Source organism: Otolemur garnettii, unplaced genomic scaffold, assembly GCF_000181295.1.
Source record: "Otolemur garnettii isolate 467f Iridium unplaced genomic scaffold, OtoGar3 scaffold00006, whole genome shotgun sequence".
NCBI classification, from domain to species: Eukaryota; Metazoa; Chordata; class Mammalia; order Primates; family Galagidae; genus Otolemur; species Otolemur garnettii.
The window spans coordinates 1,653,592-1,668,942 of record NW_003852401.1 but is presented as its reverse complement, the minus strand read 5'-3'; the positions used below and the strand labels follow the sequence as shown (position 1 = coordinate 1,668,942).

The 15,351-nt window shown below is 36.0% G+C and overlaps 1 protein-coding gene across 1 annotated transcript in view; it reads left to right on the top strand.

Moving 5' to 3' along the window:
* The window catches only part of IFT74 (intraflagellar transport 74), a 103,079-nt gene extending 98,748 nt beyond the window's left edge, over positions 1-4,331 (top strand). Inside the window, exons 19-20 of the mRNA XM_003782844.2 lie at positions 2,207-2,267; positions 4,019-4,331. Coding sequence (XP_003782892.1) covers positions 2,207-2,267; positions 4,019-4,137 — 180 coding nt within the window. The 3' untranslated portion in view covers positions 4,138-4,331. The remainder of the gene's footprint in view (positions 1-2,206; positions 2,268-4,018) is intronic.
* Positions 4,332-15,351: the final 11,020 nt, after the last annotated feature.

Sequence of the window (15,351 nt, the reverse complement as noted above, 5' to 3'; positions counted from 1 at the left end):
TCATTGTTGTTTGGCGGGCCGGGCTGGATTCGAACCCACCACCTTAGGTGTATGTGGCTGGCGCCTTAGCCACTTGAGCCACAGGCGCCAAGCCTTAAGGTTTTTTTGGAAAAGTAAATTTATTTCAGGTTAATGCGAGGGTATGAACAACCAGGTCAAAGTATTTGATTTTGTTAGGTAGAATCCCTCTTGTGGTTATGTCCCACACATAAAAGGTGTGCCAAACTAATCATATTCTTAACTCTACATATTGATAACTGGAAATCATAGTGCAAGCCACAATTTTAAAGCTTTGTCTGTATTATTTGTTGTCTTTTGTTAATCCCAATTGATTAAATTAAATCCTTGTCTTCCTATCTTTTGCAACTGGAAAACTGGCTTTTGGCATTCATAAATAATTTTACATTAAGCTTATTTAAATAAGTTATATAGGCCAGGTGCTGTGGCTAATGCCTATAATCCCAGCACTCTGAGAGAGAGGGGAATCACTTGAGGCCAGGAGTTTGAGACCAGTGTGGGCAATATAGCAAGACCCCATCTCTATAAATTTTTTAAAAATTAGCCATGCTTGATGGTACATGCTTATAGTCCTAGTTACTCAGGAGGTTCAGGCAGGAGGATCACTTGAGCCTAGGAGTTCAAGGGTGTAATGAGCTGCATGTTAGCCTAGATGACAGAATGAGATCCTAATTGTAATAATAATAGTAGCAGTAATAAGAAGGGTGGGGAGGAGGAGAAGGGATGAAGTTACAGGGAGAAACATTTTTGAAAAATGAGTTTTGTGCTTCATGATATTCTTGGGCAGGCAAATCAATAACAGAGAAGTAAAAGGAATTTGACCGTCTGGCATAGTGTTGCTTTTTATATCATTCTTTGTGTAGCACTTAAGAGGTCTACTACATTGTAAGAAGGCCACCTCTTTGTATGAAACAAAGATAAAAACATTTTTGTACTTGACTTTGCAAAAAGTTGTTAGAGATTTACTGCCAAAAAGTGCTGACTGCTTCCTTAAATCCATCTTAACTTCAAGGTCCTATCTGGGTTAGATCTGATTTAGTAGCATTAGCTCACAGCACATACGGTTTACATAATTTATTAGTTATGATTCATTCTTTTATCTAGATTTATCTCTTTGGAGGAAACAATAGGATGGATGCTACCTCAAGACTGAATTTATACCCTGAAAATAATTTTAACCTTAGAGTAGAAAGAAACAAATGCTGCTTTAATTATCATACTTTAAAAAATGATCACTGCTTCTTTGAAATGTCCCAGCAAAACATTATTTTAGTATTTCATTTTTCAAACAGTCCTTTGCTTAGGAAAAAACTATGTGCATCTTAAAAAAGAAAGACCATAACCCAGAGTTACAAGGTTAATTAAATCAGAAAAACGGTTTAATTCTATAACAGTAAAATTGTCTTCTGAGGAAGCAACCATCAATATAATGTCCACATTAGTTTCCTGTTGATGCAGAATTATTGTAACAGGGCCAGCTTTTTACCAGCGCTCTTATAATCTTCACACTGCAGCTCTGCTCTTATCACAGCTTGTGGAATTAGACAGGAAATTTAGCCCTGGAAATAAGGAAGTTTCTCCTATATAGCTAAACCTTTGACAGTGTTTGAATATATATTACATTGGTGGCATTAGACGTCCAGATTTCAAGGAGAGATTACCATCATGTCCCATTCTTTTTTAAGTTCTTTTAGGAAAAGGAAAATCATAAATTATCTTTCAGTTGGCATGATCAGTGGTATAATAAACATTTTAAATACTTTCTAATTAAAATAAACATATACAGTAAAACCTATTATAGAAGTCAACATTGTATTAATGTATTTACTATTGTTTAATCTTTCCTAAATTTCTTTTTTGTCTAGGGTGGCTTTATCTCAGCAAAATGTTAGGAGTTGATAAGATTTATACTGAATAGGTTTTTAGGAAAAAATCAAGAGTAAATTTTAAATGTCTTACCACAAAAATAAGTAAGTGAGATGATAGCAATGTTAATAAGTTTGATTTAAGCATCCGTGTTGTATATCAAATCATCACACATTGTACCCTCTAAGCATACAGTTATGATTTTAATTAAAAATTAATTTTAAAAAGATTTAAACTGAATGGGTTTTTTTAATCCTCTTAGATGGGCATATAATTGTTTTGAATATGGGTACTAGTTAACATTTTTCTTTTATGTTTTTAGCTTACAAATTTGGAGAGAAAGTGGCAACACCATGAGCAAAATAATTTTGTGATGAAAGAATGTATCCTTTAAAAAGCTGCAAATGAACTTAACTAAGTTATTTTTTCCCAGGAATTTCTTTAAAGACTCAGATGAAATTTAGTTCAACATATACTTACCAATTACCTAATATGTATAAAACATTGAGCTAAACTCTGTGATATAAATGAATAAGACATAGTTTCCTGTCTATAATAGTTGGTATTTGTGCGTGTGTGTGTGTGTACCCCAAAGTACTTAATAGAAAGCAGCCTCTAGGAGTTGCCAGAGTTGGAATACAGAGCCTTAATGTGGCATAGTAATTAAGGGCACAGGTCTTGGAGTCAACATAGTGGTTCAGTGCATGGGTTTTGGAGTCAGATAGCAGTAGCTCTACCACTTTCAAGTTATGGACTTGGGACAATTTATTTAAACTGTTTAAGCCATAATTTTATCTCTAAACACAGTCAATATCTCCTTCTCATGGAGTTGTTGATAGACTTATATATAACCATATATGTAAAACATTCAAGGGCTGTCTGGAAAGTATCCAGCAATTGTTAATACTACTTTTAATTTTATGTGCCTAGATACTTTGTGGACAGCCCTCATATATTTATATAATAAATGATATATCATTGTTATTGTTTATACTGCTGTAACTTGGATGTTTTAGCAGCAAAAGGAGGTAAACTAGAGTCATGAAAAGTTGACCTTCAAGCTCATCCATGTTTCAGCCAATTCAACTTTATCTCGTTTCTGCCTGGAGGTTTCCTGTGTTCCATCTTACTGCTTATCTTTTTGTGTGATTATAGGAGACAGCAAGTAGCTGCTGGGATATGTAGTATGGAATTGTAATAAACATTTTCCTAAATGTTGTTTTCTATTTCCTCCTTTGACCTATTAAAGACCATCTCTGCTCTGAGCAGTACCTCTTGGCTCTGATATAGGTTGTCTTCTGGGGTGTGCTGGCTTTCAGCTCAGAGGCAACATAGATCCCAGCTTACTTAGAACAGCGTAATATTCAGAAGAACCATGTTCTCTTGAGTACCACATAAGACATTTTTGAGGCCAAGGTGAGAAGATCACTTGAAGTTAGGAGTTCAATACCAGCCTGAGGAAGTGTGAGACATCTGTCTTTACCAGAAATAGAAACATTTAGCCCCGCATCGTGACAGTGACCTATAGACCCACCTGCTGGGGAGGCTGAGGCAGGAAGATTGTTGATCCCAGAAATTTGAGGTTGAGCTGTGATGATGCCACTACACTCTATCAAGGGTGACAGAGTAAGACTCTATCTCAAAGGAAAAAAAAATGTTTTAGGAGCTATGTTCTCAGTGGTAGTGCCCTTAATTTAAAAGCAAAAAACTCATATTCACAGTATGCTTAAAGACCAGCACTCTAGTTTTATACAATATGAAGTAGGTGGTTTTGAAACAGAATGAAGTCTAGAAACTTTCCTAAAATCCTATGTGGTACTCTAAAGAACATCGTTCTTCTGAATATTATATTGTTCTAAGATTAGAATTATATTGAGATACATAATATATTAAGTTTTAAAAAGTGTTTTTACTGTAGGTGAATTTTTTTGAAATAAATTTTGTTTGGCGTTTTGGTTTCAATTAATGTTTGATCTATTAAAATAACACAGCATTTTAAAGTATTCTAATTGTATTTTTTCTATGTCTTCTTATTTTCAGTAAGAAAAATACTAGTATGATTTAGTTGCTTTCTGAGTCACACTTAGATTAGTAGTTTTTATTGATATTGTTCTCCCTTAACCCGTGTAATTAGTCATAGCAACCAAGAGTCAAGAAAGTGATTACCGGCCAATAATGAAGAATGTGACCAAGCAGATTGCAGAATACAATAAAACCATCGTGGATGCTCTACACAGTACTAGCAGAAACTGAGTCTGAATCCACTAAAAGTTTCTAATAAAAAAATAGTTTCTGATTGCTAAACTTAGTTCAAGCAGGCTAAAAACATTAAAAGAAATAACTTACCCTTGAAGAGTCTTACCTGAACTTTCCAAATGCTGTAACTTTTGTGGCCTCTTTGAAGAGTAATATTTTAAATATAATAGTTCAATAAATAGTTTGCATATAAAACATGTCATCTCCTTTTTTCTATTTGTTATTTGTGACAGCAACAAAGTATCTCAAAGAACCAAGAAATAAAGAAACTGAAAGTAACCATAGAAATTTATTTAGCTGATATAATACATCCATGGCTGCAAATGAGATCATCTTTTCATGTATTAATGTTAACCTAGGAGGGATGCATGAGGTATGATTCTGATTTAAAACTTACATCAAATGTGTTGATTTTTGCTTCTAGAACAAACTAATAAAAATAGAAGGGAGATTTTTAGCTTTGAGCCTTACTTGTCAAGTAGGATATATTTGATGTACATTAGGGTACATAAAGTTAACAAACATATAACACATACTCTTTCTATATCAGTTACCCCTAAAGATTGGGAATTTATAAGTCTTTGCATTCTTAAAATATTTTTTCACATGTATGTACGCATAAGAACGTGAGGTTTAAAAGAAATGCTGCCCTTCAGGTGGGCTGTTTTGGCCTATGGCCCCTGCTGCTCATTTCCACCCTGGAGTATGCATTCGCTCTCTTATATTATTGGAGGACTTACATAGATTATAAGTGTTAGCCAGAACATTTGGAAAGAAAAATTATAAGAGATGGAATTGGGGAGAGAAGCATAAGTCTAGAACACATAGTAACTATAGATGTATCCTTTCTTGTAGCACAGGAATGAATCACCTTAGCCAGAATAAAATTTTCTTTAAAACTATCTTCCTTTTTCCCTGATAACCATGTTCACCAAGTAACTCTACTTTTCAGTATTTCTGGAACATAAACATATTGGATTCTTAAAAAACACAGATACTAACACAAACAACTATACTGAGATATCACTTACATACCTTAAAATTTACTCATGCATATTGACTTTTTAAAGTAAATAGCGATCACTGTATATTTACCAACTTTAGTCTATGAAAGTGTAGGCAGAAGAGTGAGCGTTGTTGAGCTTGGTTAACTCTGGATTATGAATATGGCTAAAGACCATGAACAATGATACATACTTAAGGTAGCATTCATAAAATGTGTTCCTCAAATCTGGAGTTTCTCAGGTTATTAACCAAAGGTTTCATGGTCAAAGAGGTTTGGGAAACATTATTTGAAGCAAAGGTAAATTGTTTTCTGTCTTAAGTGCTCAGAGCCCTTAATGTGCTAGTATATAATAAGCTCAAGAAGAAGGTTTACGGTAAAGCATTTCTCAAAGGTACGTGGTACTTGTCCACAGAACCCTTACTTTCATAGACATAGGTCACATGAAACATATCATCCAAGAAATATGCTGTAAATACCAAATAGACTTTCTACACTAAAACAATTTTGTCTCCTCAAGTCCTTTTCCACATGACTCTTGAGTGTGTCTCTTTCTAACTAACAGGTTTCTTTACCCACAGTTGTATGGGAATTTTCCATTGGAAACTAGTAGCAGAAGATGTTTAACAAGCTTAAATTGTACAAGAAAAATCTTTATTCTTTTGGGAGTTAAAAAGACTAAAAGTAATGGATTTTGATGATAGTTTGCCTAGACTAGCGGTTATCAACCTGTGGGTCATGACCCCTTTGTAACAATGAAAATACATCCTGCATATCAGGTATTTACATTACGATTCGTAACCGTAGCAAAATTACAGTTATGAAGTAGCAACGAAAATAATTTCATGGTTGGGGGTCACCACAACATGAGGAACTGTATTAAAGGGTCACAGCATTAGGAGGCATTAGGAAGATTGAGAACCCCTGGCCTAGACCTTCATTCATTCATACTATAATTTGGTAATTAGGCACCTTTATGTACATGTCTGACTACTGAAAATATTTTTCTTTTATACAGTAAAAACAATAGGGATGAGTAAGCATATAACCCAGGTGAGAGACTCCTACAGTCTTAATCATATTGATTCTATTTTGTGGATACTTCCAAAAAGGAAGGGAATCTGGGAAACATGTTTGTAAGTAAGTAATTTCTTTTTCCTCATTTCAAAGAGAATTCAAATGCCTTTACTTTTCTGTTGGTTCCTTCTATTTCTGCCCCAGTGTTCTAGACCTTTTACTGTACCATTTTAAACTGATTATCAACTTAGTAATTTTACTATTAATAATAAGGATTTTTTTCTTAGTGGTAAGATTGTAAGTGATTTTAATCTTTCTTGGGCTTTTTGGTATTTTCAAAATTCTCTGTTGAGTAGGAAATTTAATACTTAGAAATGCAATAAAAATTCAAATAAAGACCTGTGAACAGTTACTGCTTCAACCTGTGGAAAGGATGTATGGTAATAAAACAACTCTTCTGTCTTGGCCCCTAACTAAAACTGAACCAGTCTTTACCCAGAAAGCAAGTGGAAAGAAAATTCTCTTATTCATTAAGTGTATGTGTTTGCATTATAACAATAGGAAGTTTGGCAGGAAAAAAAATTCTCAACAAAAAGCAAGGTTTCCAACTTCCGTGTTAAATTGCTCATCTCATCTAGTATATGATATTTGGAGAATATAATTGAGCAGGATTTCTTTAAACTGAAGCATGTTTTATCTAAGGGAAATTCTCACTAGTGTCTCTTCCTTCCTCTTAGAGCCTTTCAACAAATCCAACAAGAATATTCGCATTGCTGGGACAGAACTGGAGGTTAATATTTGCATGAACTGGCACTTCCTCAGTCAGTCACATTACTCAGTGAGTTCCATTCGTGTTAAAATAACACCTTGGAAGTCATGTGGAAAGAAGCTGCAGACTGAACAAACATGAGTCGTTTTACTAGTGAAGATCAACATGGGAAAGTGAGCAAGCCTTTGTTATCCTTATCCTTTATCAATACATAAACATAAGTTCTTGACAATTCTTTTTCACTAACTGTGGAGTGCCTTATTTGGACCATACTCTAGTTGCAGGTTAAGGTTCAAACCCGAGTGCAGGATTTGTGGATTAGAGCATGGAGTAATGATATTCATACTAAAGATTTTTGCTGTCACCTTGCCCAATTTCTCTGTAGTTTCTTCCTTTTGCTATACAATTCCAGTGTAAATAACCTTAGGAGATTATAGTTCTTAGACTTATAGTAAGACAAATTTCAAGATGGACCACTACAGAATTGTCATAATTTATTTTCAAATTGATATTGTTTCTTTAATTCTTATATGATTTTTTAATTGCTTGCAATTCATTGAGGGTTCAAAGAATTAGGTTACATTGATTTCAGTTGTTAGGTAAACGCCCTCTTATAATTGTGTCCCACCCCCAAGAGGTGTGCCATACACCGTGACTCCCATCCGGCTCCCTCCTCCCCTCTCCCTGATCCTTCATTCCCTACCCCACACCTTGTATTAAATAATCTACTGCCTTCATATTAGAATTGAGTCACTGGATTCTTGCTTCTCCAGTCTTTGAATGCTTTACTAAGGATAATGTGTTCCACTTCCATCCAGGTTAATACAAAGAATGTAAAGTCTCCATCTTTTTTAATGGCTGAATAGTATTCCATGGTGTACATATACCATAGCTTGTTAATCTATTCCTAGATTGGTGAGCATTTTTAGATTGTTTCCATGTTTTGGTGATTGTAAATTAAGCTTTAATAAACAGTCTAGTGCAAATATCTTTATGATAAAATGATTTTTTTCTTCTGGGTCCAATAATGGGATTGTAGGATCAAATGAGAGGTCTAATTTGAGTTCTTTGGGGATACTCCATACTTCCTTCCAAAAAGGTTGTATTAGTTTGCAGTCCCACGAGCAGTGTAACAGTGTTCCCTTCTCTCCACATCCACGCCAGCATCTGCAGCTTTGAGACTGTGTGATGTGGGCTCATCTCACTGTGGTTAGGTGATATCTCAGGGTGGTTTTGACTTGCATTTCTCTGATGATCAGGGACAACAAGCATTTTTTCACGTTTGTTAGCCATTCGTCTGTCTTTGTCAGAGAAGGTTCTATTCATATCTCTTGCCCAGAGGTATATGAGATTATTTACCCTTTTTCTGTTGATTAATTTGAGTTCTCTATAGATTCTAGTTATCAACTCTTTGTCACATCGATACCTTGCAAATATCTTTTCCCATTCTGAAGGTTGTCTTTTTGCTTTACTTGTTGCTTCCTTAGCTGTGCTTTTTAGCTTAATTAAGTCCCGTTTGTTAATCTTTGTTGTTGTGATGGCCACTGAAGTCTTTGTCATAAATTCTTACCCTAGTCAAGCATCATTAAGAGTTTTGTAGACTATGTCTTAAGATTGCAAGTTCAGAATTTCAGAACTAAAATTGAGCATCTTTATTTTTTTTATACAATACAAAGGTAGAGAATTTAGGAAAACCAGGTAAACAAAGTGAAGAAAGTAAATCACCTGTGATCTCATCAGTCTCTTTAGATGTGCATCTGTGTATGTGTCACATGTAGCTTTATTTACATATTTATATACTTTAAATTAAGATCCATATTGTTTTTAAACTTATTTTTACTATTTATAATTTTGTAAAAATTTTCCATGTCATTATATATTCTTGTACAGCATTTTAACTTGCTGCATATTGTTGCATTATAACACTACTTTCAGAAAACAAATCCCATTATTACTGAATGAGGTTTGCAAAAAGTTAAGTGTATATTTTGGATCAGAGAGCTAGGGGTTTAAAACCCAGCTCCACCACTAACTTGTTATATGACCTTGGAAAGTTACTTAGTCTTTCTGAATTTCAGTTTCTTCATTGATAAATGGTATAATAGTACTTAAATCATAAGATTGGGTCAAACAGTATGCAGGATCCACGGCTTCTGACACAAATTGCTGTCAGAAAGGGTGGCATCATTAGCAGTATGCAAAAGTGATCATTTCCCTGCACTCTCACCAACACTGGTTTTATCGGGGTTGACAGTGAACTACCTCATCCATTTGTTTTACATTTTTTTAATAAACCAAACTGCCTTTATTAATGCAGGTAGGAATTCGATTGTATTTTTATTAAAAATATGTAGATGTGTTTATCATGCTCAAAAATTAGAAAAAGCCTCGATTTTTAAAATTTCTGTTTTGAAAATATTTATCCATCATAACTTCATAATATGCAATAAAATCTTACTGCTGACTGCTTTTTAGAAGATACTAGGTTATACTTTGCTGCCTCAAGATCTCCTTTAATAGTGTATTATAATGAATTGCTGCTCTGAAAACCTTCCCGTATAACTTTAAGGAAAACAGGCATTACCTGTGTAGGAATAACCTCTTTGGTAACCAAGGCTATTCCGCTTGGTCATTTTCTCCATGCTTCTACAAGTCAAATGTTTATACATTGAGGACAAGCTGTGTCACCAGGGGTAAAATAACCCCATTGGAGAGTTTAATGTACATACAAGCGAGTCTAGAGGAAGCGTGAGTCAGAAGTTGAATCTGAAAGAGGCTCAGACACACTAGGTAAGGCTTGCGTAAGAGAAATTCAAAAACTAAAATAAAGTTTTCAAATTAACTTCTGTTTTACTTCAAAATCTTTTTGTAAAACAGTATTCTTACCATGATGACAACATGGTAGTACCATGAAAGACAGGCAGACGTAATCAGTTAATAATTACGTTTTGCAGAGGGTGAAGAAAGAACCATTACTAAATTAGCCATTTAATATTAGAAGACAATAAGCGAGCTAACCAACCAAGCAGAAATATTGTCTCATCCCAATTCTGTGTTGTCATTTTGAAAAGATAAACTTACTCTAATAGAGACTTCCAGACTGACATGAAGGTAAAGGTATTTGATGCAGTCCATAAATTCAACTTGATTTTTTATTTTTTTTTTGAGACTGAGTCTCACTATGTCACCCTTGGTAGAGTGCCATGACGTCACAGCTCACAGCAACCTCAAACTCTTGGGCTTAAGCGATTTTCTTGCCTCAGCCTCCCAAGTAACTGGGACTATAGGTGCCTGCCACATCATCTGGCTATTTTTTGGTTGTAGTTGTCATTGTTTCTTGACAGGCCCAGGCTGGATTCGAACTCGCCAGCTCCAGTGTATGTGGCTGGCTCCCTAGCTACTGAGCTACAGGCACCGAGCCTCAGCCTGAATTTTTTACCAAAGGAAAATGTGGTTAATCTTTAAAATCCCTTCTTAATTTTCAATTAGCTTCTTGTTGAAATGAACTTTCCCTTAGTTCCTGGAGGGGGGAGGGCTACTGTAGAGACTAACCAGCCCCAACCTTATTTCCCTTGCCAAGGACAAAGCAGGGACCTGGTGTCTCAGGATTAGGGGAAATGGTTAAGAAGGAGAGGAAGAGAAAATTGCTTTTGCAGCTTCTCCATCTTCCTGTGCAGCCTACAGAGAAAAGCAGACATCCCTTGGGAGGAAATAACAAAAGTGCCAACTGGAGGTGGATGGATGGAGCCTGCATCCCTGCAGTGTACTGGAGCTCTGGGCCTTACGTGTTACATAGGTTCGTGTTCCTTATTCATGGTGGTTATCAGAAGGCCAAATGAACATTTCCTACAAACTTGCTCTACCATCATAGATACCTCTGCCCTTTAAAGCTTTGGTTCAGTTCCTTTTCTGCCAGAATTATCAAAGTAAGGAAGGGGTTCTAGTAAACCTGTAAAAGCCCAGTTGTGCCAGGCATGGTGGCTCACACCTGTAATCCTGGCACTTTGGGAGGCTGAGGAGGGCAGATTGCATGAACTCAGGAGTTCAAGACCAGCCTGAGCAAGAGCGAGACTCCATCTCTACTAAACATAGGAAAAAGCAGCAAGACATTGTGGTAGGCAGTTGTAGTCCCAGCTACTTGGGAGATGGAGGCTAGAGGATTGCTTGAGACCAAGAGTTGGAGGTTGTTGTGAGCGATCACACCATAGCACTCTACCCAGGATGACCAAGTGACAGTCTGTCTAAAAAAGTCCTCTTGCCTTAGCTTCCTTTTCCTAAAACACAGGGTAGCAATTTAGGTCATACAAGGTGTTCATGAGAGCCCTTAAGAGACAGCTAATTGAAAGGAGTGTCAGGTAATACAAGGTAAGCAATCCTCTTACAAAACCATTTACCCCTGTATTATCTGTAAAGTGCCCCCATCTCAACAACAAAAAATAGAGGCTTCCAAAATATCCCAAAATACAAACATTCAAAGATTCTGTCCAGAACCTTTTCATTGAGCATAGATTGGATTACTAGCACGGGTTTGCCTGACACACACTGGGTAGACCTCTAATTCCTGAGCTACTGCACAACCCCACAGTGCACTTTTCCCCTCCCTCATCAGTAACCTTAACAGCATAGCAGATAGTGATGCCATATCTCTTGATTATCTTCTCAGAATTAGGGTAGGAACTGATGAAAATAATTTTTAAAAGAGTATCTTAAACTATCTGAAATTCCATAACAAGGTAATGTATTCATAAATGATGTTATGCAGTCACAGCCTCAGAAATTATAATGCAACGAAAAAGATTTCCAAATTAAGACTGGAGAGGAATTCAGGCACTGGCACACTGCACTGCAGTGAGGAGAAATTCCTGGAATTTTGACTATGACATGGTCATACCCTTTGTCCTATCTTCTAAAAGTCTGACATTATTGCTATTTATTTCATCTATCCTGATGAAAGCATCCACCGTGAAAATATAGTTAGATATTTCTTTAACCTTTCTTTATTGATACAGCTACAGAAATCTAATCTCCACAAAGATTTCTCTCACTTGGTAGAAGAGATATGTCCCCTAATGGTACCCAAACAAGTCCCACACTTCCATAGCATTTTCCTTGATCACCTTACTCTTTTGCTTATGCATAATTTCATCAGTCCCCCCTGTCTGCAGGGGAATACTATATGGAGGAATGTAACAGATGAAAAAGGGCCCAGGATTGTTAGTCAAAAGAAGCACGTCTGTTGCTTGCTAGCTGAAGGACTCGGGCAAGTCATTCAGTCACCTGAGGGCCATTTCCAGGGCTGTTAGGTGACCCAGATTCATAGAATGATTGTGAAATTACTTTAATATATAAAATGCTATACAAAGTAGCTACTACAGAGAGTGCAAAAAAAAGTATACACATTTTAAGAAAGGAAAAATCTGTATTGAAATTGTAATACTCAATATATATCGATAACAGAGGTGAATACAAGTCATGTTGAGTACTTCTTGTAAGTGAAGAAGTCAAACGTGACTCGAGTATGACAAATTTGGTACAGTTTTTTTCTTTCTAAGTTGTGTATACACTTTTTGGCATTTTCTGTGTATATCTTTAACTCTTTTCCATCACCACCACCCACATACAAGAATCTACATCTGTACCCATTCTTTACTCTCAAAGGCATACATCTCAGAAGCGTAAAAGAAGTCCCCTCTCTGAGCAAGGCTAATTCCCCCACTGGTGCTTGTGGTGTCCATTCCAGGTTCTTTAGGAATCGTCCTCTATCATCCTCTTTCTTCTGTGGCTTTAGACTTGCTTTCTTTGATTCCATCCTCTCAACATAAGTCTGAATATACCTTTTTATTTAAAATAATATTTACATTGAGAACCAACAGAAGTTTAGATTGTTATATACAGTTCTTAGCATACATTTATTTTAATGATGGAACTTTTTGACACTTGGCAAAGTCATCAAATATCGTTATTTAATATGTAAAATGGATTGAATCACACAAACTTACTCTAGAGCCTGCCACCTCCTGAGCTCTGTGTGAAGCTCTCCCTGCCCCCTTCCCAGCCTCAGTCTGGGCTCCCCAGGCCTTCCTCTCAACCTCACAGATCTCTGGCACTAGTGTCAGCAGAGGAAGGAGTGGGGATGAAGCTAAGAGGACTAAAACAATGGGGAAGGGAAGAAGACAGAGCAGGCAGAGTACCTTGTGACCTTAAAATAACGAGCCGTGTTTTCCTGTGTGTCTAGTGAACTGTCTCCAAAGACAATTCAAAAAAAGAAGCTATAAAAATGTGGAGAATGAAGGCAACATCCTTGGGCTGAGCTCCTGCCTTACCAAGTTTGCTACTTTGAAGGATAACACACATTTGAATATAACTGAAAACAGATTTCAGTAGGTTTGGAAGGTGAGAAATACAATTAAGGTAAAAAAAAATCAATCTTATTATTATAATAAATCATTGTTTATAATCTTTTAAAATAGTTAATACTACGTAGTAAAAGACATAATGGTCCCCCTACAATGAGGACTTCTTGGCTGAGATAGAAATAACTTTTCAATTTTGTGAAAACTCCCTCTAAATTTCATAATTTTCAAATTATTTACTTTGAAATAACAATAGTGAATGAGCCAAGAGTAAAAACTTCAGTGCAACTAAGAATGCTAAACAACTATGGTAGACAGAATAATTCCCCCATAGATGTCCACATCCTAATCCCAAGATCCTGAAATATGGTACCTGCCATGGCAGAAAAGACTTTGCAAATGTGATTAAGCTAAAGATCTTGAGATGGGGAGATTACTCTGGAGTATCCAGATGGGCTGAATATAATCACAGACATCTTTATAAGAGTGACAAGAGAGGAAAAGTCAGAGAGAAGGGCTATGATAACAGAAGTAGAGGTTGGACTGATGCACTTTGATGGTTATGGAAGGGCCACAAGCCAACAGAAGCAGGCAGTCTCTAAAAGCCAGAAAAGGAAAGGAAACAGATTCTCCCCTACAGCCTCAAGATGGATTTTAGCCCAAAATTCATTTTAGACTTCTGACTTCTAGAACTGTAAGATAATAAATTTGTATTGCCTTAAGCTACTAAATTTGTACTAATTTGTTATAACAGGGATACAAAACTAATACAGCAACCATTTAGAACATAAATGCAATACAAGCAATTATTTTTCCCCAGCTATAGTCTCATCCTCCTACTTATCATCGTTCCATTGCCAATAACATGAGCCTCTACTGGTGTGAAGTTCATGGGGAAAGTAAAACATATTTATACCCATAAAGGCAAACACATCAGCAAGTAGAGTTGTCTATTTCTATTTATCATGATCAACTAATACTTATTGAATAAACAAGTTAACAAAAATTCCCACCCAGCAAAGCTTACATTCTAATGAGAGAGAGACAACAAATAAATAATTCAGTTGCAAATAAAAGTACATTTTCTGTGGGAAATGCAAGTACTGGCTGATTCTAGAGAATCAAAGAAGATATTCCTTTGTAAACTCAACTTCCAAGTTCATGAACTGTCCATTACTATAAAATAAGTTTTTCCTGAGGTATTCAAGTATAACCTCTGGAGATTCCTCAGGACCTGGCATTTCATCTATTTCATATCTACTTTCTTAAAATTTATGGGATTATGACTTTTTTAAAAGAAGAAGGTATAACTGAATATTACTTCCACTTTTCAGCCTCTGTTCCTATGATTCACCTCAAGCCTCCATACCATATTCTGGTCAAACAGGAAGGTTGAGCTCAAAGGTATAAAAAATCAAGGTTGACTAGAAACATGACCGGTACCAACTAAGCTCTGTTAATGTGTTGCCTTTGCCATACTGGATTGTAAAGCACCTCCCAACAAAAGGTGGAAGTATACTTTTCTCACATACTATGTGCCTGAAATCACATAGTAATAATGCCAAGGGAATATTTTCAAGTGACACATAAAGAAACTATGCAAGTAGCTTCATACCTACTATTTATGATTTTACCCAACTGAAGGACTATTTATAACATCAAACTCCAAGCACTCAGTTTACATGTGAAAAGGGATGTAAAATTCAGACATCCTTCATTCTTTTCAATTCATCAGCATTCTCTTAAACTTTATCTACAAAATATCACCTGCTGAGTCCATTTCTTCCTGTTTCTATTTTTTTTTTTTTATTGTTTGGGGTTCATTGAGGGTACAAAGAATTAGGTTACACTGATTGCATTTGTTAGGTAAAGTCCCTCTTATAATTGTGTCCTGCCCCCAACAGGTGTGCCATACACCGTGACACCCATCTCCCTCCCTTCTCCCCTCTCCATCCTTCCTCATCCCTTCTCCCTCTATCTTGAATTGATTTGAATTTTTCTCTTATGTGAGTGTGTATTAGATCATCTACTAGCTTCAATGCAATTTGGCAAGAGAAGAATGTAAAGGG